Genomic DNA, 25,000 nt, shown 5'->3' with positions numbered 1-25,000 from the left:
TATTAGACAGGAGAAGTAAGTGAGAGAGAGTAACACACACACAAACACACACACACACACACACACACGCACGCACGCGCTCGCACGCGCGCGCGCACTGCTTCAGGTCTCGTCCAATCAGAATCCGTGAAGTGAAAACGATGAGAACGGTCTACAGACACCCTCAAACGCTAACAGAAAAAAAAAAAAAAAAAAAAAGAACAAAGCTAAAATCAGCAAAAACTTACGAAAACACAATGATAATTTCCCCTGAGGTTCAAATGACAAGTCGCGTTTTGATGGTTAATAATCTCTGTGCCGCTGTTGAGTTGCCAATTATTGCGTTTATTTTGTCATTTTTTCAGTTGCGTATTTTTTTCCCCTTTGTGCTGAGTCACGTCAAGTTGGGCTTGAAGCTGTATTCTTTAAGAAGCTCAAACTTTATTATTATTATTATTATTATTATTATTATTATTATTATTATTATATTGAGGCTTAGTAGTACATTATAAAAGGATAATCTTTTTTTTTTTTACAAAACAAGACTGTTACTGTCACATTCATACGACTATACAGAAGGCTGGTCAGTAGTGGGTTCAACCCCCATGTACACTTCGCTGTACAGCTGCGCTATACACTTATAATTTTGTTCGCCCTCTTGTCCTTCCTTTCTAATATATCTTTCAATCCATTTATCTATATAATCTTATCACTTAATCACACATACACACAAATACAGTATATATATATATATATATATATATATATATATATATATATATATATATATATATATATATATTATATATATATATATCATCACACACACACATATATATGTATATATATATGTGTGTGTACGTGCTTGCGTGCGTGCACACGTATGTATGTGTATACTTCCACTGTACGCGCAATATGCATGACCAAACCTAGCAGAATAACCGATGGTAATGAACGTCGCAATATTTAGGTAACGGTGAAATTTTCTCTTGTTATTAAGTCCTTCTGGGGGCGGTTGGGGAAAGGAGGCGGGGAGGAGAGAGAGGAAGGTGGCCCAGGGAGGAGGAGGGGGAGGGGAGGGAGGGAGGGAGGGAGGGAGAGAAGTCAGACGGAGTGCAGTTTGGTTTTTCACCCAAAGTGACGTCATTCCTAAATCGAGTTCCTTTCTTACTTGCGTTAGTTTTCTCTGGTGCCTTTTAATGTACTCTTTTTTTTCTTGTATCAGATATAATGGAGTGAAGTGCATAAGAGAGAGAGAGAGAGAGAGAGAGAGAGAGAGGCATAAAGTACTTGTCACCTAAACCGACTTTCTTCTTTTATTTTCTCTGGTGCCTTTTAATATAATCTTTTTTCCTGTATCATATTTAATGTCATGAAGTGCATAAGAGAGAGAGAGAGAGAGAGAGAGAGAGAGAGAGAGAGGTATAAATTACTTGTCACCAAGACCGACTTTCTTTTTTATTTTCTCTGGTGCCTTTTAATGTACTTTTTTTCCTGTGTCAGGTTTAATGGAATGAAGTGCATAAAAGAGAGAGAGAGAGAGAGAGAGAGAGAGAGAGAGGTATAACATACTTGTCACCAAGACCGACTTTCTTTTTTTATTTTCTATTCTTTTCGTGAGGTGTTCGGTTCCTGTTAACTAAACAGTGGATATCTGGGTACATGATTTCAAAGTGGCTTCTTCCTTCTCTTCTGCTTGTAGAACAAGAACTGCTGGCATAAGGCCAGCGTAATCTAATATTATCCTTAAAAATAAGGTGTTTTAGTTTTCTGTAAAAGAAAACTATTGTGCCGGCTTTGCCTGTCCGTCCGCACTTTTTTCTCTCCGCACTTTTTCTGTCCGCCCTCACATCTTAAAAACTACTAAGGCTAGAGGGCTGCAAATTGGTATGTTGATCATCCACCTCCAATGATCAAACATACCAAAGTGCAGCCCTCTAGCCTCAGTAGTTTTTATTTTACTTAAGGTTAAAGTTAGCCATAATCGTGCTTCTGGCAGCGATATGGGATAGGCCAGCACTATACCGAGACCACCGAAGACAGATCTATTTTCGGTGGCCTTGATTATGCGATGTGCAGAAAACTCGATTACGCCGAAGAAAATTCAACGCATTTTTCACTTGTTTTATTTACTTAGTATTCAGCAACTTGTGCTAAGAAACAGATATATAAACGTGTTTTTTCCCGACAGCTGTTTAGATATCCACATTAGTAAGCAGACATTCGGATATTCACAGAAATATCTGATATCCGACAGGTACGTGGATATTCAAACATACAAACATTCCGACGAATATCCCATATTCAACAGGTATTCAGATAATTAGATATTCACAGAAATATTCTTCTGTTCAGATAGACGCTTATCTTTCTGCACTGCCAAAAATTTATGTGGCTAACCCACCAAGCTGGAAGATATTTTGTCATATATATATATATATATATATATATATATATATATATATATATATATATATATATATATATATATATATATATATATATATATATATATATATATTATATATTATATACATATAAAATATATATGTTTGTGTATATATGTATATATATATATATATATATATATATATATATATATATATATATATATATATATATATATATATATATATATATACAGTATATGTATATTATCATGTATTCTGCAAGGAACCTAAATAATTAGAAATTTTCGTCGCGAAAGATACTCAGATGTTCGGACATACAAAGTAGTACTTCATTAGACAGCCACGTCACAGCGCCTAGAATTTACATGATTGTAAGCATATATTTTGCTTGAATGTATTTATTCATTTCCTTATTTTGTTAATTTTTCGTTCTCCTCGTTGTGATGGTGTAATTTTTTATAACTGAGCTTCTGTTTTGTCGAAACTGCTTTGCAAATGGGAACACTTTTTAGTGTATCTTTTTCTTTGAATGTCTGTACATTCAGAGCAGAGTAACAACAAACAAGTAAATAATGCGCCGAAATTTCTTCGGCGCAGTCCAGTTTTCTGAACAGCGCATAATCATGGCCACCGATAATAGATTTATCTTTCGTCGGTTTCTGAACAGCGCATAATCAAGGCCACCGAAAATAGATCTATCTTTCGGCGGTCTCTGTATAATGCTTTATGAGCCGCGGCCCATGAATCTTTAACTACGGCCCGGTGGTGGCCTATCCTTTATCGTTTCCAGACGCTCGATTATGGATAACTTTAACCTTAAATAAAAGGTCTTAGTTTTCTGAAAAGAAAACTATTGTCCCGGCTTTGTCTGTCCGTCCGCACTTTTTTCTGTCCGCACTTTTTCTGTCCGCCCTCAGATCTTAAAAACTACTGAGGCTACAGGGCTGCAATTTGGTATGTTTGATGATTGGAGGGTGGATGATCAACAACAATTTGCACCCTCTAGCCTCAGTAGTTTTTAAGATCTGAGGGCGGACAGAAAATTGCTGACAGAAAAAGTGCGGGCGGATAGACAAAGCCGGCACAATAGTTTCTCTTTCAGAAAACTAAAACGACATCGGCGGCAATAATAGTAATAATAGTAAGCATAATATTAATAATAATCAATAGATAGCTGCCTAAATCACAAGACCAGCCTCTGCAGGGAAAAATCCGATGGGCTTTTCGTTTAAGGTGATAACAGAACTAAACTTCAAGAATTTCCTTGCTAAATCACTTAGGGAACACAGAGGAAGGAAGAAAATTCCAAATTCTGTTAGCAAATATCCAAAGATAAACCAGTGAGGCTTTAATAATTGTTCGCGTAGTTTCTTCGTAACTGTAATTATTTTTACCCATAATGTATATATAAATTGTATATAAAACCAAGTATAAAAAAGAGTTATAAGAACATTCATGACATGAATGTCATTCAAAAGGAAAATGGGCGTTATTCAAATGTCAAAATACATTGACCCAGTGACCTCCATTCCCAACGATTGAAGTATCGACTGATGCCCTGGAGTGGCATGTATAATGAAGAAGAAGAAGAAGAAGAAGAAGAAGAAGAAGAAGAAGAAGAAGAAGAAGAAGATAAATATGTAGACAGGAGAGGAGACGTGAGGGATGAAGTGGAGGCAGTGTGTGAATAGAAAGATGAAATTTGTTTGTGAGAAGAGACGTGAGAAATAAAAGTAGAGGCGGGAAGAGAGTGAAGATAATAAAAAAAAGAAATACTTTAAAAATTAAAGAAAGGCAAGGTGAGAGGAGGCAAAGAAGAGAATAGAGGAATATGGTTGATGAAGGAGACCTGAGAAATGGTAGAACACATTGAAAAGAGACGGAGAAAGGGAAGAAGCCGAGGAACAAAAAGGAACGGAGGACAAGGAACTAGAAGAGAGGAAACAATGGCTATTAGAAGAAAATATTGATGGGGAAGCAAGAACGAGGAAAAAGGGCAGACGAAAGTAGGGGAGAAAGTATAAAGAAATAAAAGAGAAAACAATGAATTCCATAAGAAATAAATGTAGACACGCAGAAAAGGAGAAAAGGAATATGAGCGGATAAAAATGAGAGAGAGAGAGAGAGAGAGAGAGAGAGAGAGAGAGAGAGAGAGAGAGAGAGAGAAAGCAGAGAAATGCTCGTAGGAGTTTTGGCAAGCGCCTGGAAACCGCCAACCCCTCACCCCCCCCCTCCCTTTCTCTCCCCCTTCCCCCCTCCGCCCACCCCCCTCCATAATAACCACCTAACTCCCGAAGAGAGTTTAAAAGAGAAAGAAATAAAAAAAGAGAAAGAAGAGAGAGAGAATTACCGATTTTATATTTAGGTGATGGCGTCACCTCTTTGGGACGCTGTTGGAGAGTTGAGTTGGGGGAGTATGAGGAGGAAGAGGAAGAAGAGTAAGAGCAGAAGGAGGAGGAAACAGACAAGAAGAGAAAGACGAGAAGTAGGAGAGAGAGAGAAAAAGAAAGTGAAAGGAGGAGGAAAATAAATAAAGACGGATAAAAAGAAGGAACAGGAGGATGAGGAAGGGAGGAAGGATGAGTAGGAAGAGAGGAGACAGACGAAGGAAGAGGTGAATGGGAGGAGGACGGGCAGGAAGAAGAGAAAGGTCAGGAGAAACAGACCGAAAGGAATGAAAGATCTGGAAGAGGATGAGAAAGAGGAGAAGAGCTTTCTCTCCACTCGAGTGGACTTTCTTTACGTGATCTCGTTTTTGTTATTGTTAACAAGATCTTCATCTCATGGACACTCAGGTGAGTGAGGGAAAGTATCCAATGCACTTGTTATTGGAGAGAGAGAGAGAGAGAGAGAGAGAGAGAGAGAGAGAGAGAGAGAGAGAGAGAGAGAGAGAGGAATGCATAGTATTTTGAGAGAGGAAGAGAGAGATTGAGAGAGAGGACTGCATAGTATTTTGAGAGAGAGAGAGAGAGGACTGCATAGTATTTTGAGAGAGAGAGAGAAGAGAGAGAGGAATGCATAGTATTTTTTGAGAGAGAGAGAGAGAGAGAGAGAGAGAAAGGAATGCATAGTATTTTGAGGAGAGAGAGAGAGAGAGAGAGAGAGAGAGAGAGAGAGAGAGAGGACTGCATAGTGTTTTGAGAGAGAGAGAGAGAGAGAGAGAGAGAGAGAGAGAGAGAGAGAGAGAGAGAAGAGATGCAGTAACCTTAAATGAACTCATTTCAAAATATTACTTTACGCATATGTAACGGTTTGTCTCACTTATCAGCGAAGAGAAGAGAGAGAGAGAGAGAGAGAGAGAGAGAGAGAGAGAGAGAGAGAGAGAGAGAGGTGATGTAGTAACCTTAAATGAACTCATTTCAAAATATTACTTTACGCATATGTAACAGTTTGTATCACTTATCAGCGAAGAGAGGGAGAGAGAGAGAGTATTCCAAAATGGAGAGAGAGAGAGAGAGAGAGAGAGAGAGAGAGAGAGAGTATTCCAAAATGGTTAAGATCCTTATTTGGCCCCTGACCTTCACCTTTGGCCAGGTCATATCTCTGACTTATATCCTGAATGCATTGATAAATAGAGACATTAAATGGGGAAGAATTCCTGCTTCTCTCTCTCTCTCTCTCTCTCTCTCTCTCTCTCTCTCTCTCTCTTTATTTGGTATCTCAGGCCTCATTGTGACCTCAGAGAAAACCATAAAGGAAAGGGAACGGGAAAAAGGCGAATCTTAGCTCCGTAGCAAACAGCAAGAAGACGTTCCAAAGCTCGGTAGTAGAGGGGCAGTTATTGGCCCTGTATTTTATGGACTAGGGAGGGGTAGCAGCCTCATCCCTTTGTGCAAATGTGTTGTATAAAAGCGTAAAAGTTACGGTTGTAATTGCGAGTTAATCTGCGCGCTTGTGTTCTTGAATATACCATACATAAATACTTAAACACTATTCTTAGTTTTCAAGTGTCATACATAAGCCATACATACTGTAAGTGCGTATACAAACCTGTTAGTTTTGAATTATCATACACTAACCATACATAAGTGCGTATACAACCCTGTTAGTTTTTAAGTATCATACATAGACCATACATGTGTAAACATACAACCCCGTTAGTTCTGAATTATCATACACAAACCACACATAAGTGCGTATACGCCCAAGCCCCATATCGACAAACAAATTCATCATACCTCGAGATGTACGCAATGAGTGATATTTAAAGCTAATTTCCAAGTGTAACCACAACCCCACAACCTCCCCACAACCCTTCTCCATCACAACCCCCTCTCCCTCCCCCACAACCCTCCGATAAATCCCTCACTCTTCTCGCTATTAAATACCTGGCATGTAGCCAGTCGCTGTACACAATCCGAATCTATTTAGAAGAGAACTAACATCGTAAACTGCACTTTCACCGAACGCTAAGCATACACGGCGATGGCGGGCGCGCGCGTGCGCTTATATGCGAATGAATGCGGTCATGTGTATGAGGGGAGTGTATTTGTCTCATTCGGTATAATGTGAATCTATATTTGAAAGGGATTTTATGATATTTGAAATTATTTGTCTAGTTTTAGTTTTCTGTAAAAGAAAACTATTGTGCCGGCTTTTCTGTCCGTCCGCACTTTTTCTGTCCGCAGTTTTTCTGTCAGCCCTCAGATCTTAAAAACGACTAAGGCTAGAGGGCTGCAAATTGGTATGTTGATCATCCACCCTTCAATCATCAAACATAACAAATTGCAGCCCTGTAGCCTCAGTAGTTTTTATTTTATTTAAGGTTAAAGTTAGCAATAATCGTGCTTCTGGCAACGTAATAACACAGGCCACCACGACCGGCTGAGGGTTTCATGGGCCGCGGCTCATACAGCATTATACCGAGACCACACAAAGACAGATCTGTTTTTGGTGCCCTTAATTATAGTAGCGGCTGTACAGAAAACTCGATTGCGCCGTAGAAACTTCGGCGCATTTTTTACTTGTAAAATTTAAGAAGACAACATGTGATATGAATTCCCGACGCCCTTTGAGAATGGAAGACGATAAGAAAAAGAGTAAACGGGACAAGGAAAAACATTCCAGAGCTAGGCCGTGGGAGGAAAGGAATGGCTGACTTGCTCAGAGTAAACATAGCAAGTGCGGTGACTTTAAAGTAACAAACAAAAAAACTTTGGAAAGGATTTAAGAGACTTTAGTTTACTGATGGGTGCCGTAGTCGATCAGCCGATAAAATTATACTATATCATGGTTGGTGTCGCAAAAATGTTCTTACAAATCTGTAACAATCAGGAGTTGTTTAATACTGTATGTGTATATATATATATATATATATATATATATATATATATATATATATATATATATATATATATATATATATATATATATATATATATATATATATATACACACACACACACACACATATATATATATATATATATATATATATATATATATATATATATATATATATATATATATATATATATATATATATATATATATATATATATATATATATATATATATATATATATGTACACACACGATCGTTTTGTCACCTATACCTTTAAACATGCATAAAGATTTTGGACCCATAAATATTAAGAGACAAATGCCCTCTAACTTCGAAATTACTCTAATTACCCTTCGTTGGGAATCTCTTTGCAGTTTACAGACACACACACATACATTATGTATATATATACACATATATATATGTATGTATATTATATATATATGTATATATATATATATATATATATATATATATATATATATATATATATATATATATATATATATAGAGAGAGAGAGAGAGAGAGAGAGAGAGAGAGAGAGAGAGAGAGAGAGAGAGAGAGAGAGATGACCATATTATTTTTTTTGTAGTAAACGAAAACGTTCAACAGGGCCTTTTAGCCATGTTTTTATAATTGTTCATTTCATTTTTATTTCTTACGCGTGAGATTGTGTTTATTTACTAAGAGTCATGTGACCAGCACTATAAACGTGACCGTGCTGTGACGCAAGAAAAAAATAGATAAAAAAAAAAAATGACTGGTTTTGGGTCAAGATCACACGTAAATGTTCAAAGGTCAAGATTCGATTTATCTTGGGCCACTATCAGCGGTGACCGCTAAAAAAATTTTGGAGTTGTCACTGTCAGTTGCTGATAGCAGTGAATAGGTCAGAGGTTCCCTGCCTGGGTACCCAGACCACCCCCCCCCCTTCCCTAACCCCCATCCCCAGGGTTCATAGAAGGTGTCAAAGTGGAATTGTAGTTGTGCTCATTGGACAGAATTGTAACCTTAAACTTTATTACAATTCTGTCAGTTTAAACTAATGGAAACTATTAATATTATGAGATGATTTTGTCGAATTTCAACTGGTTGGAATTTTATAGTAATAATTGAGATGCTTTTATCACAATTTTAACAGATTTAAATTCAAGTAATATTATATAATAATTTTATTACAATTGACACTAAATTATTAATATTGTAGTATTAAAACGCAATAATTCCACAGATTAAGCTAACTGATTAAATTGCAGTAATATTATATAGAAAATTTTATCACAGTTTAAAGTAACTGAATAAATTGTTGTAGAATTATGTGACAATTGTAACATTATTTTATGATGCTTTTCTCACAGTTTAAACTGATAGATAAAAATTGTAGTAATGTTATGTAATACAATACTTTTATTCTGTAAAATCGCGGCTGTACCATACTGTATTTGTCTCGATGTAAAACCATTCTGTATTTCAGTGATTCTAAAACTGGGTGCCGTGGCACCCTGGGTGCCGTGGCACCCTGGGTGCCACAGACAGTGGTTAGGGGTGCTGCAAGATTGTCATAATTTTGTCTTGTCTAGATCATGTCAGTGAACATTTGTAAAAAAAAAAAAAAAAAAATTTGCAGAAGTCTTCATGTGATTATTATCAGTGTCTACTCTATATATATATATATATATATATATATATATATATATATATATATATATATCTTTATAGTATGGGTAATAATTTTATTCATTAAATAAGAAGTTAATTTATGCGATTTGGTGGATGGTGAAGAATGGGTGCCACGGTAATGATTACATTAGTTAGGGTGCCATCACTAAAAAATAATTGAGGACCACTGCTGTATTGATTATCAGAGGTTAATATTGATCTGATATCACAGGGAGTACCTGGTGGGGATAGATTTACAGGTGATATAAGAACCCCTTCTTTTGAAGAATCTTAACCCGGAATTTTTTTTTTTTTTTTTTTTAGTAGTGGACTACTGGGAAAATCCTCTATATTTTAGTTTACTTCAAATGTACTGAAGTTTTTGTAAGGAAGGTTACAGCGATGTTCTGTAGCTTTACAGGTGATGAAAGAATCCTTTCTTTTGAAGAATCTTAACCCAAAGTTTTCTTTTTTTCATTTTTGTCGTAATGGACTAATGGGAAAATCCACTATATTTTATTTTACATCAGATGTACTGAAGTTTTTGTAAGGAAGTTTACAGCGAAGTTCTGTAGCTTTTTTAATAATGAGAGAATAATGATTTCCTTCTTCATATTATTTTATTCAACTGAAGTTGAATCTGCAAACCTGTAATTTATGTCAAAGCGAATAATATTTAAGATAAGTATCTTCTACAAGCAAATCATCAACAGTATGTCTTTTTTTTTTTGTTAGACTTAACTGGCCTTATGCCAGGCATAGTTGGCTAAGGTACCTATTTGCAAAGCGTGGTTATTAAAGGACGTTGCATTATACTTACAATGACCAGTCACGTCGAATACTTTACGGACAATAATGTCTCAATATTACGATGGCATTAAGAAATGTTCTAACTTTACGCAAGAAAATATTTTGGTGGCGCCTCACTTTAGTAATGTCAGGGGAAAATCTCCCTTTAATTCGTCTGGGAATTGTTTGGTGATGTCACAACATGATGATGTCGGTGAAAAGTATCTGTTTCTTTAGTCTGGAAAGATTTTAGCGATGTCTCAGGCAGGTGATGTCAGCTAAAATGATTGTTATATATTTACCATCGAAATTGTTGGTGACGTCACAACTTGATGATGTCAGGGCGTTTGGTTTAGACATAATGACAGACAGGTGATTCTAACCACTCAGCTATGAACATATATATATATATATATATATATATATATATATATATATATATATATATATATATACATATTATGAATATATATACATATATGTACATATATATATATATATATATATATATATATATATATATATATATATATATATATATATATATATATATATATATATATAATTACTGATCATTGAAGTGATTTCAACGCGTGTCTGAAAGCAACCTTCGTCTTAACTGTTGCTCATTACGTGTGTACACAATGCTAATTAAGCAAACACACTTGACTGCTCACGTACGAAGTAATTTAGGATCATTTGCTTCTGTTGTGAAATAAACAGACCGACGAACGGATTGTTAGGGGCTAAAAAAAAAAAGTAAAAAAATGCGCCGAAGTTTCTTCGGCGCAATCTAGGTTTCTGTACAGGCGCTACAGCGTATGTTCAAGGCCACGGGAAATAGATCTGTCATTCGGTGGTCTCGGTATAATGCTGTATGAGCCGCGGCCTATGAATCTTTAACCACTGCCCGTTGGTGGCCTTCGTATATCGTTGCTAGAAGCACGATTATGGCTAACTTTAAACTTAAATAAATTAAAAATTACTGAGGCTAGAGGGCTGCAATTTGGTATGTGTGATGACGGGAGGGTGGATGATCAACATACCAATTTGCAGCCCTTTAGCCTCAGTGTTTTTTAAGATCTGAGGGCGGACAAAAAAAAGTGCGGACGGACAGACAAAGCCGGCACAGTAGTTTTCTGTTACAGGAAACTAAAAGTTGTAAATAAGTAAAAGAATAACAAATTAGTAAAGACGGTGTGTTATGTAAACATTATTAGTTACGGTGTTATTGATTTTATGTTTTTCAGTGATAATTGTATTAACTTTATACAACAACTGCAGAGATCTATGCGTTGATGGTCTTTTAGACTGGTTTCTTATAGATGTTTGTATATTCTGAATAAAATATTAGAATAAAGGCGTTATGTTGCTCTGTGTAAAATATCACATGTATATGTGGCAGTTCTCTACAATGTAATGTTCTTGTAGGCTTACGCCCTATAAATGGCTTGCTGTTTGTAAATAATAATAATAATAATAATAATGTGTAATCAGAACACAATATTAGTACTGCTAATAATAGTGACAGTAATAATAATAATAAAAATTATAATAATGGGTTTGAAAAATGTTTAGTTGACCAAAATGTATCAAAATTTATAATCGCGTTTAAAAGCTTCAAAATAATAATAATAATAATAATAATAATAATAATAATAATAATAATAATAATAATAATAATAATAATAATCCACAATTACTGTATATAGTAAACTATATTACTACGTAGTAGTATAGTTTACTATATAATTGTGGGTTTTTTTTTATTACACAGATTGTTTTTCACGAGATAGTGAATTTCTTACCAGTAATAATAATAATAATAATATCTTGAAAAACTAAACCTTTTTAATAGCACAAACACGTGTGACTCTAAAATATATATAAAAAAAAACACGTGTTCCCAGCAGGGGGAAATGACATCAGCACATGAAATAGAACTCAGACCCCTTGGTGAAAGTACCCGGGAGAGAGAGAGAGAGAGAGACTCTCTGAGGTGAGAGAATGAAAACAATGAAACTACAAAAAAAAAAAAATACGGTTATTTCAGAGTATGACCTCATCCCGACCGAACGGCATTACTGCGGGTTAGTTGAAATTATGGTTAGCTGCCATTCGTGACTAGGTTTCTTGTTAATTTTCTTTGAAATTTTAATTTTGGCTTAACGTCTGCTTTCTTGTAGTACCTGTTTTTATTTTTTTATCTGTTGTTTTTGTTTTTTTAATTTTTTTTGTAGAATGACATCATCTGCTTTCTTTATGACGTCACCGAGTGTGGAAATCCTATGTCCGGGAAAAGTGATATGCCAAGGTGACCTTTTTGGTCACCGAGAAAAGTAGTAATGCCTCTCTCTCTCTCTCTCTCTCTCTCTCTCTCTCTCTCTCTCTCTCTCTCTCTCTCTCTCTCTCTCTCTCTCAGTATTTATTGCTAAATTTTCCTGACTTATTTTCAGATATTTACATTGTTTTGCAAGCAGGCTGTTACAGCTACCATTGTTCTCTCTCTCTCTCTCTCTCTCTCTCTCTCTCTCTCTCTCTCTCTCTCTCTCTCTCTCTCTCTCAATATTTATTGCTAAATTTTCCTAGCTTTTTTTCGAATATTTACATTGTTTTGCAAGCAAACTATTACAGCTACCATTGCTGCTGCTGCTCTCTCTCTCTCTCTCTCTCTCTCTCTCTCTCTCTCTCTCTCTCTCTCTCTCTCTCTCTCTCTCTCTCTCTCTCTCTCGCAGGGGTGAATCCTGGTTCATTCCAGTGGCATAATGTCATGACCCAGCCTGTCACTGGCTACTTTCGACTTTCTTTTAGGTTGCATTAAAGGAAAAACAAAATTAGGATGAGGATTTTCGTCCATTGGGAGTACAACTCGAACGTGTAGAGGATTTTATATATATATATATATATATATATATATATATATATATATATATATATATATATATATATGTGTGTGTGTGTGTATATATATATATATACATACATACATACATGTAAATATAAATCATATATATAATTATGTGTATGTATATAATTTTTATATACATAATGATTATATATACACATAATTATATATATGATTTATATTTACTGTGTATATTTATATTTGTGTGTTTATGTGTCTCGTTTTCCAGTGTTCCATACATCCATGTTTTCTCAGAGGCTCGAAATTGGTGTTGAATATATTTTAAATTTCATTACTTACTGTACACTCGTGTAGTTGTTAGCAGTCTGGTTTCAGTACACTTAGTACGTTCATGATGATATTGAATTTCATTTTAACTGTTGATTACAATATTAGTCAAGACTAAATCAGTGTAAGCGATTTCAATATTCATTGGTTCGTATTTTGAGAAAATGGTTAATTTACCCAGTTGTTTTATGTTGATTATTATTATTATTATTATTATTATTATTATTATTATTATTATTATTATTATTATTATTATTATTATTAAGATGAGACCAATTCATATGGAACAAACCCACCAAAGGGGCCATTGATTTGAAATTCAGGCTTTCAAAGAACATTGTGTTCATTAGTGAAAAGCAAAAGAAGGTAAGGGGAAATACAGAAAGAAGAGATCCCACTTATTAAAAAAGAAAAAAATATATTAATAAATATATAAAGTTGTATTAAAATGCAAGGAGAATAGTATTAGGGTAGTAATGCATTGCGTCTTCGCTTGAACTTCTGAAGTTCCAACTGCATTACATCCTCTGGGGACTGTCTCACAGTCCAACGTTGTGAGGAATGAAGGACCTCTTGGAGCTGAGAAGTTCGACAGAGAGATTGGGGAGGAATGGTTCAGATCCTGCAGTACCTCGTTTATTACAAGTTTCTGACGGTTGTGGTCAGCTGTTTTCAGTGTAAAGCAATTTCATTCATAGACGTAATGGAATGGGTAATGGTAATTCTGAATCGTATTCCATTACCTCCACAGGGGTTAGTGCCATCAGTGCACCTCACGGGGTGCACTGTAAGCATTACTAAAGGTTCTTTTCAGCGTCTCTTCGGCCCCCTAGCTGCAACCTCTTTCATTCCTTTTATTGTACCTCCATTCATATTCTCATTCTTCCATCTTGCTATCCACCCTCTCCTAACAATTATTTCATAGTGCAACTGCTTTGAGGTTTTCACCTGTTACGCCTAACAAACCTATCTACTGCTCTGAATTTCCTTTCCAGCGCTGAATGACCTCATAGGTCCCAGTGCTTTGGCCTGTGGCCTCAACTCTATGTTCCATTCCATTCCGTACTCCATTACATGAAACAAATCTCAGGGTAGAATTAATGAGAGACAAGGACCTCTGATATAATGAGAGATATGAGGATGTCATTCAAGGTCCTTTACCCTTTTTGAATAAATTAGACAGACAATTCATCCTAATTAGGATGAAAAGGATACCGGCCTGAAAGAAATGTCCTTCAAGTACCGGTTAATAGCGGCGCTAATTGCCCTTCCTTTATTATGGAAACTCCCGTTATTTCGTTAATTTTGTTAATTTTCTGTATGCAACAACTGACAATAGCAAACAATAAGTCGATTCTTTTGTTAAGTCAGACTGCGAATCAACTCGATGTTTTTTCTTCCGTTGGTAAAGACAAAAACACCTACCTCTTCTTCTTCTTCTTCTTCTTCTTCTTCTTCTTCTTCTTCTTCTTATAAAAATACCTCCCTCTTCTTTTTCTTCTACTTCTTCTCATTCTTATTCTTCTTATAAAAATACCTCACTCTTCTTCTTCTTCTTCTTCTTCTTCTTCTTCTTCTTCTTCTTGTAAAAATACCTCCCTCTTCTTCTTCATCTTCTTCTCATTCTTCTTCTTATAAAAATACCTCCCTCTTCTTTTTCTTCTTCTTTTTCTTATAAAAATACCTTCTTCTTCTTCTTCTTCTTCTTCTTCTTCTTCTTCTTCTTCTTCTTCTTCTTCTTCTTCTAAAAATACCTCCCTCCCCTTCTTCTTCTTCTCATTCTTCTTCTTATAAAAATACCTCCCTCTTCTTCTTCTTCTTCTCCTCCTTCTTCTTATAAAAATACCTCCCTCTTCTTCTTCTTCTTCTTCTTCTTCATATAAGAATACCTCCCTCTTCTCCTTTCTCTTCTTCTCATAAAAATACCTCCCTCTTCTTCTTCTTCTTCTTCTTCTTCTTAGCTTAATGCATCTTCGGAGTCGCTGTTTTTAATGAACCTTTTTCATGCTCCTCTATCTTGTGTCTTCCCTTCGTCTATTCTTGCGTCTCTCGTGCCTTCTCGAAAGCAGTCTCTCCATCTCCTCGTAGGCCTACTTCTCCTTCTTTTCCCTACCACTTCCATTTCCACAATCTCTCCTGCAACATGTCAGTCATCATCTCCCATTATCACCACGTGTCCAGAACATCTCAGTCTTGACTCTTGGGCGTAATTTGACACTTAAGTGACTTTTGGTGATCCCCTGATGCATTCGTTTCTTATCCCATCCCTACTCGTTACTCCACTCATCCATTTGAGCATTGTTATTTCAGTCATATCTAACTTATTTACTTTTGTTTTCTTCAGTGGGGGCGTTTCTAGCCCATGCAACATGGCAGGTCTTATCACGACCTTATATGCATTGTCCCTCAGCCCGAGAGGGTTTGTCTTGTCTAGGATTATGCCGGACACTCCCCTCCAGTTATCCCAAACGACTTTAATTCGATGATTAGCTTTTCCATCCATATCACCCACTGTCTCCATTATCGGGCTCAGATACTTAGGCCTAAAAGATTGATCGATACTGAGAATTCAACAACAAAAAATTTAGTATCGTTTACTAAATACTTAAACACCGGTGGGAACTAAAATAAACAAGTAAAAAACGCGCATAAGCAGTCGAGTTTTCTGTACATCGTATAATCAAGGCCACCGAAAACAGATCTTTCTTTCGATGGTCTCGGTATAATGCTGTATGAGCCGCGGCCCGTGAAACTTTAACCACTGCCCTGCGGTGGCCTGGCCTATATCATTGCCAGATGCACGGTTATGGCTAACTTTAACCTTAAATAAAATAAAAACTACTGAGGAGGCTAGAGGGCTGAAATTGGGTATGTTTGATGATTGGAGGGTGGATGATCAACATACCAATTAGCAGCCCACTAGCCTCAGTAGTTTTTAAGATCTGAGGGCCGACAGAAAACTGAAAGTAAACGTGGATCCGCTTCCATCTCAAAATCTAAGCGACAGCTCCTCGAACATTGGCCCACCATCCAAAATATTTCATCGAAATCCATTCTTGCACGTTTTAGACATCTCTTGGCTAGCTAGACTGACAGAAACTCGTGACACTAAGCATCTACGAATTATAAAGCACCCTTTGTGAATTTATTGGTGAACAAGAAAGTGTTCAGTTTCTGTGTAATACACATCTAAATACTTTTTAATCTGTCCAGTTGATTTAGAAATCACCAAAGCGTTTTATACTCTGTTAATTAGTTCATTTGGCAATGAAATAATCCGGTAGACTTACAAAGATACTGAAACCAATTTGCACGCTCGCATGAAAATACTTCTGAAGACCGCTTGCCTCATCACAGTCCAGTAAAAAGCTGAAAAGAAATGAAGGAGAACAGTCTTAAGAGTCCAGTAGCTCCTGGCAAATCAAAACCGCACACAAAAATAAGACCGTATTCTCATTGAAGGATAGAGTGACATCGATTTCATACATACGCCACACCAATTTTTTTCTTCAAGGTTTTTGCTCGGTCACCGCCAATTTTTGGATGATTGCTGAAGTCAGCATTCATTTATTCGGTTCCTTTTATGGATGATCGGGGTTGGTTCTTTTATTTTTGTTTATTTTATTATTTTTTTTTTTTGACGGTCGTGAAGGGTGTCACCTTCGCGAAATGAAATTTGTAGTGTTTTCTTTGTAGAGAGAGAGACAGTAGTGAAAAAGTCGTTGGTCCTACAACCGTTTTCTCTCTCTCTCTCTCTCTCTCTCTCTCTCTCTCTCTCTCTCTCTCTCTCTCTCTCAGATTAATGAAATATCTTGTTGGTCTTGCAACTACTCTCTCTCTCTCTCTCTCTCTCTCTCTCTCTCTCTCTCTCTCTCTCTCTTTCTCAGTCAAAAGACATGTCAAATAACTCTCTCTCTCTCTCTCTCTCTCTCTCTCTCTCTCTCTCTCTCTCTCTCTCTCTGCGACCATTTCCCCTTCAACGATCACTAACTAACGGGACCACCAACACCGAGGTCACAAAACCCAAAATGACTGACCGCATTTATGACATAATAAACTTGTGACACCCGAAAATCACCTTAGAGACCTCTCCCCCCGCCCCCCTTCCTTCAATCAGTCAGTCACCCTTCGCCTTGAGGCGTGAGTGCGCACGCGCGTGCATGACGCGCTGCTGACGTCACGACTTGCCGCATGACTTCCACCTGGATCTTGTGATCGCGGTGAAGTTGCGTCATCGAATGCTTGGAAAAGGAGGCGTAAAGAAATAATGAATGTGTCTGTGTGTCGCTTCGTCATTGAAGCCACAAAGAAGCGACGATAAGACCGAAATTGTAGACTGTTGTTGGTATATTGACGCTTGCGAGGTTGACGATAACTTCGTCTCTTTTTTTTTTTTTTTTTTTTTTTTTTTGAGCAGGCAAAATTAAAGAGTCTAGTGACGCATACCTCTGCCATGACGACAGGATAACATTTTTAAGAAAAAAAGTTACATAATGTTTAATAAAAACATAAAAATCATCTCGGATCCATATTCGTTCTTGGATAAATGTGAAGATCCCATTTGTATATCTTTGGTCCACATTTTGGGATAAAGATTTAGATATACAAAACAAACAGCCATGAGTAGACAAGGGTGAATGCACATTCATAATCATTTCAGTCATTTCATATTCTGTCCTCAACCTCATTACACAATCAGCGACATTATTTTGGGAGTTGGTGAGGAAACACCTCGTAATTCACTGGACTTCGGGTCATTAATTGTGCCTCACGTTTTGTATTATATTTTTACGTTTGTATTTTTTTTTTTTTTTTTTTTTTTTTTTTTGCATTTTCTTATGTTTCAAGTTCTGAAGATTTTTCCTTTTCAGTGGAATGCGTCTTTCTGGTTATTATATGTGCAAAATAGCTGTTGTAATATTGTCTAAGCTCTTCTGATATTTCTGAAAACTGAGGATGTGTAAGTTAATAATAAAATTATTAAAAAAAAATTTTTTATTTATTGATTTGATTTTTTTTTTTTTTTTTGCTTTTATTTATATTTGGCTAAAATTGTGTTCAGTGCTCCTTCCGCGTTCTCTTCCTTCGTATATGAATGTGAGCACATAATAGTAATAGTAATTTTTTTATTTTTTTTATTTATTGACTTGATTTTTTTTTTTTTTGCTTTTTTATTTATATTTGGCTAAAATTCTGTCAGTGCTGCTTCCGCGTTCTCTTCCTTCGTATATGAATGTGAGCAAATAATAATAATAATAATAATAATAATAATAATAATAATAATAATAATAATAATAATAATTTTTTTTATTTATTGATTTTTTATTTTTATTTTTTTTTTTGCTCTTATTTATATTTGGCTAAAATTCTGTCAGTGCCGCTTCAGTGTTCTCTTCCCTTGTATATGAATGTTAGCAAATAATAATAATAATAATAATAATAATAATAATAATAATAATAATAATAATAATCCACCCTTAAACATTACAGTGACGACAATAACCCGATTACAGAAGGCGATGCGTTAATAAAACATAATAAAACAATTACCATTCTTGCTGTTGATATCACTCTTCTTATCTAGGCTATTTTAATTGCTGTGGTTGTTTCCCCCTCATAATTATCATAATTATCGTTGTGCCTTTTCTCTTTCTTCGTGTTGTAATTATGATAATAGTTACCGAGACTGTGATTTTTTTTATTTTTGTTTTTGCTGTGGTTCTTGGTCTTATTAATTTCCCTTGTTAATGAAATCATGTTGAAAATCAAAACCAACCGTCATTTCTACGTAATTGTACTTGTGTGTAATTTGGGCTGTACTCCTTAATTACAAAGTAATTGCTGATGAGGATTTTATTCAGGAATTACAGATTAGAATCAGTTTTCTTTTTTGGAAATTTGAAATAACTGTAGGATATTTCATCTCTCTCTCTCTCTCTCTCTCTCTCTCTCTACGCCACAATGTATTTAAATCTGCATTTTTATTCATATATGTGTATTATTCTTATTTATGTATGCATGTATGTATAGTAAATAGCTATCTATATCGATTTATGTATACATACATACATATACACACACATATATATATATTTATATATATACACACACAGTATGTTTGTGTGGAGAGAGAGAGAGAGAGAGAGAGAGAGAGAGAGAGAGAGAGAGAGAGAGAGAGAGAGAGAGAGAGAACAGAACCAATCTCCATGGATTCATTCGATCCCAAACTAGAAAGAAAAACAAAAATCCCTGATCGAAATATCTCGTAATCAGGTCTCTCAATCGAGAGGGAGAGTAAAACGGGTAAAAGAAGACTGAGCTGTATGTGTAAGTGCGTATGTGTGCGCGTTTGTGTACGTGGCTGTGTCTGTGCGCGTGAACGTTTGTGTGTCAGCTGACGAGAGGAGAAAGAGGAGTAGCTAGGTAGGTAGGTAGGTAGGTAAGAAAAGCCACCCCTCTCAGACATGCCCTACGGGCCTCTTGTCCTGAAGGAGGAGACCAGAAAAAGAAGAAAAATGAAGAGGAGGAGGAGGAGGAGGAGGAGGAGGAGGAGGAGGAGGGTAAAGAAGAGATGGTGGTATGATTTTTTTATGAAGTGGGCGTGTGTGGTCTAGTGGGGGGAGGGAGGGAAGGAGGCTGTTAGATTTGGTAGGAGGAAAGGGGGGCGAGGTATTGGTATGGCCCACCACAGAACTGGGATTTCGTTCTTGATTTTACTCTCTCTCTCTCTCTCTCTCTCTCTCTCTCTCTCTCTCTCTCTCTCTCTCTCTCTCTGCATTTGTTCTTAGATAATTGTAATTGTTTAATTAACGAAGCGTAATGGTTTATAAAGTTGATTGTCTTGTATATATATAATAATATATGTGTGTGTGTGTGTGTGTGTGTGTGTGAGAGAGAGAGAGAGAGAGAGAACAGACTTTCATATACCGGGTAACATGCATGTAATATTGGCACCAGAAACGCATTAATTTCACTTTCATTCAAGCTCCCACCTTCAATATCTGCGTCGTAATTTCTTGACACTTTTATCATAAAACCGAGAAATTCCCAAGTCAGATCCACGACTCGACCGAATGTGTGTGCATGACTGTGCAAGCTAAGCAAGCAGGCAGGGGGAATCACTTTCACTCTCGAATGCGCTTGGAGACCGTAGCGATTTGGGGATTTGGGGCCAGAGGTCCAAATGAGGTTAGATTGGAGATTCGTTATGCGGCCCTACCAATCATGTATCCAATCCAGTAAGGTAAATGTTGGTACTGGGATTCTGTTTTGGTATTCTGCAGGGGTATTCTGACTTGTGCGCCATCCCGGCGTTTCTTACGAATACCCCGAGTGGTATTTTGTTATATTTTTTATTATAGTTTTTTTCTTTAGTTTTTTTTTTTTCTTGGTCATGAGTGAATGTCCCACTCAAGCATTGTGGCTCTGAGTGACCTCAATGATTATCGTCATCGTCTTCCCCAACCTCCTTCCCCAACCCCTCCTCATCTTCCCCCATTCCCTAATCCCCCCCCTCTTCCGCCCCTTGAAAGCACGAACCCTTTATTAACCAGTTTTCCGCCCTCTTTGCAAGTAGCGCCCCAATTCGTCAGTGGGGCCGATGTGCTGTTAAGTATACCTTAGTTTAACCATACCACTGAGCTGAATAACAGCTCTCCTAGGACTGGCCCGAAGTATTAGACTTATTTTACGTGGCTAAGAATCAGTTGGTTACCTAGCAACGGGACCTACAGTTTGTTGTGGAATCCGAACCACATTATACCGAGAAGTGAATTTCTATCACCAGAAATGAATTCCTCTAATTCTTCGTTGGCGGGTCGGAGACTCGAACTCGGGCCTAGCAGAGTGCTAGTCGAGAACTCTACCGACTCGCCCAACGAGGAACTGTCGATGTGCTGTGGGAGAGGCTCCTGTGAATTAGTGTGAAATGGCTGTACATCTTGGATTATTGGTAATATGGTTCATCAGGTTAATTTTTCCTCTTAAGTCATGCTGTGTATTTTAATTAGGTTCTTGTGTCTATATCTATCTATCTATCTATCTATCTATCTATCTATATATATATATATATATATATATATATATTTATATGTATATTTTTATATATATATATATTATATATATATATATATATATATATATATATATATATATACTGTATATATAACATGTATATATATATATAAACAAAAAGCATCCCATCCAGTTGGCTTATGGACTGAGAATAATGAATGGGTTGCCCTTCCCATCTGCCTCTGCATAGAAAAACAAAGACCTAGTTTAAATCACCATGGAGTCTTCTAAGAGACTCCATTTCCATTCTGGAGTCTTCTTGGATAGACTCCAATTCCCCGAAAGGGTTACCACCTACAGTGTGCCTTTCTTAGTGCACTGTGTATAGCTGCGTTTCTTTCTGCCTTTTAATTCCATACGCTCCCTCTGACCTCGTCTCACTGAGCTGTCCAACTTCCTCAACTGTCCAACTTCTTTAACTGTGTTTTTGATGGGTCAAGTTGGTTTTCTTCGAAGAGGAAAACCTCTTTGAGTTTGTAATAGACTTTTAAATAAGTCAGTGATTCAGAAAATCTTCAGATATTTGATTCTGGAAGAATGTGAACGGAATGTGCAATGTAACTTCCAAGTGAATTTGTAATGCGTTTCTTTCATTTTTTTACGTCGTTACGTCTTTAGCTCAAAATACAGTCGTTACTATACGATCACTGCCGAAGAGGTTGAAGTTAAAGAATTAAATAAAATTAAACGAACGATATATATATATATATATATATATATATATATATATATATATATATATATATATATATATATATATATATATATATATATATGTGTGTGTTAATATCTATCTATTTATATATATATATATATATATATATATATATATATATATATATATATATATATATATATCTATATACATATATATATATATATATATGTATATAAAATATATATAAAAATATAACATAGAATATATAATATATATACTGATGTTCATCAAGAAAAAATATTGATACTCCACAACTTATATTTAGGTAACATCCACACAATAATTTTTCTGTAGAGAGAAACAAAAAGAAATTGAATTGATATAAAAAAAAACTAATATATAAGTATCCAAGAATGCAGTGACTTTGGACATTAATGAAGAATGCCAAAAAAAGCAACGATTCCAAGAGCCACAACACAGTTTCGCACCTCGAAATGATTATTTGAAATTCCAGTTGAAGCTGCGAGATTTTTTGGACGTCAGTAATTTTGTTACAAATTGTTGAGATACAGGTAAAATGTGACACTCAAGTTTGTCTAAATGCATATTTACTGAGCTCTGTCACAAAAGAGTATCTGCCTTTTTATTTTGTTTTTGTTTTTGCTAAAACTAAATAAACGAAGGAAGAGACATGTCTGTAATTTTGTTACAAATTGTTGAGATATAGTTAAAATATGACACTCAAGTTTATTTAAAGATATATTTACTGAGCTCTTCTCTCACAAGATAGTTAAATATATACCTTTTTTATTTTGTTTTTGTTTTTGCTAAACCTAAACAAATGAAAGAAGAGATATATCAGTAATTTTGTTACAAATTGTTGATACATAGTTATAATATGACACTCAGCTTTGTCTAAAGGCATATTTACTGAGCTCGCTCACAAGAAAATTAAATATCTGCCTTTTTTAATTTTGTTTTCGTTTATGCTAAAACTAAAAAATAACGGAAGATTTGTTGAGGCAAACAGCTATTTTTAGAGTACAAACAAATCACTTAGTTAGACGAGAAGCGAGTAATGGCTGTACTGGAAATACTTTATGAAAATAACTATAAATGAATTCTGGCAAATAGGAAAACAACTATTCTTAGACCACAAACGAATTTCTTGCCTGACAAGTAAACAAATAAAATAAAACTCCGAAGTGTTCTGGGCGAAATACTTTATTTGTTGCTTAAATTGTCGTCCAATTGGGGCCATTTCCTCGATGGAAAAATGACGAAACAATTAAAAACAGGTTTATGGCAGGCCATTCAACTGCTCAGCAAACAGCTATTCTTAGAGGACGAGCTAGAATCCAAGAGCTACGGAAGAAAATCCTTAAGAGCTACATTTGCATGACAAGCGAGAGAGAGAAAGTTGCCATATGCTAATATGCGGTGCCTGGCCTGTTCAGTTTCTTCTTCTTCTTCTTCTTCTTCTTCTTCTTCTTCTTCTTCTTCTTCTTCTTCTTCTTCTTCTTCTTCTTCTTCTCCAGAGTGGAGATTGTTGAATCTGTTTTATTCATGGAGATGTATTAGTTTTTTCAACTTTTTTCTAGTCCTTGGTCATGTTTTTCAAACCTCTGAAAGACTATATTGTAAATTTAATTTGTTCTCTGATCACATTTTTTCAGTCTTGCATATTTTTGCTTTGTCTGTTGTTTACTTCTTCCTGTTATTTTTCTTTCAAAATTTTAGTTTTTTTATTTTTTTGCTTTTTCTGGTTTTTTCATATTCCATTTTTTTTTTTTTCCTTTTTTTGATTTTTTCATATTCCTTTTTTTTCTTTTTCTGGTTTTTTTTATATACCATTTTTTTCTATTTCTGATTTTTTCTCATATTCCATTTTTTTTTTGCTTTTTCTGATTTTTTTTTCAGATTCCATGTCTCTATATCACTTAATCGTACTGAATTTATAAATTTCATATTTCTTTCTGTATCCATCAATTTTACAGCTTTATTTAGTATTTTTTCCTCTGTTCTCTTCTTGTATCCCTTTTGTGCTTTAAATTTACGTTTTTAGTTATACCTTTTCTCTGGTTATATCCCATACAAAACCGATTTTCGGGAGGGGGTCTTATATTAGGAAATATAAGTACTCGTTTGTTCTTCATGTATTGCAATAAATTATGCATCCTTTCACTCTGCCTCCTATAGGGACAGCCAAGCGATAATCCTTTATGAATACATTATATATCTACTGATTTATTTTCATTTCAGCAACTGATTATTGATTCATCCCATCCAATTTGTCATACTTTCTCCCACAGATGCAACCTGACAATTAGTTCATTCATTTACTAATTTAATTTCTAATCCTTTTATTGACTTATTTATTCTTATCTCTCTCTCTCTTTATTGACTTCAGCTAATTATTCCCCAGTTGGACACCATGATGACTCTCTCTCTCTCTCAGGCACAACCTGACGGTGGGTCAGGTGTCCCTAGTCCTCCCCCAGTTGGACACCATGATGACTGTCCTGGCCTATATGCATATAAAGGACCTAATAATGAGACAATCACAAACAAGGAAGCGTGTTAAAGACCTACGGTGTGATGTTGAATAGGAATATGTTATGCAATGATCAAATCTTCCAAAAATCCTTCAAGAAAAGCTGAACACTTGATTATGCTTTATAAAACGTACGTACGTCCACTCCAATATAATATGCCCACACTCAAAAGGATATTGCACAAATAGAAAGATCATTACAGCTAGAATAGAAGAAGTTAAGGACCACGTCTGTTCTTAAATTTATATAGTTTGTTTCGCTAAAGGAATTACCGAAAATATCATGGAACTAAAATTATCAGATGAAATGTAAGACATTAATCCACCACGCACCAGCATCGATAATAATTCAATTTAGGAACATAACAGGAGTGAGCGTAGATGTGTTTAAGAATAAGC

At 35.6% G+C, this 25,000-nt stretch overlaps 1 protein-coding gene across 1 annotated transcript in view; it reads left to right on the top strand.

The window, feature by feature from the left end:
* Window positions 1–25,000, top strand: part of LOC136851466 (uncharacterized) — a 188,011-nt gene that overhangs the window by 126,150 nt on the left and 36,861 nt on the right. The window contains 1 exon segment of the mRNA XM_067125570.1: window positions 24,506–24,580. Within this exon segment, the coding sequence (XP_066981671.1) occupies window positions 24,506–24,580 (75 nt within the window).

Source organism: Macrobrachium rosenbergii, chromosome 23, assembly GCF_040412425.1.
Source record: "Macrobrachium rosenbergii isolate ZJJX-2024 chromosome 23, ASM4041242v1, whole genome shotgun sequence".
Taxonomy (NCBI): domain Eukaryota; kingdom Metazoa; phylum Arthropoda; class Malacostraca; order Decapoda; family Palaemonidae; genus Macrobrachium; species Macrobrachium rosenbergii.
The sequence above is the reverse complement of the archived record's forward strand: the minus strand, read 5'-3'. Positions and strand labels throughout refer to the sequence as shown.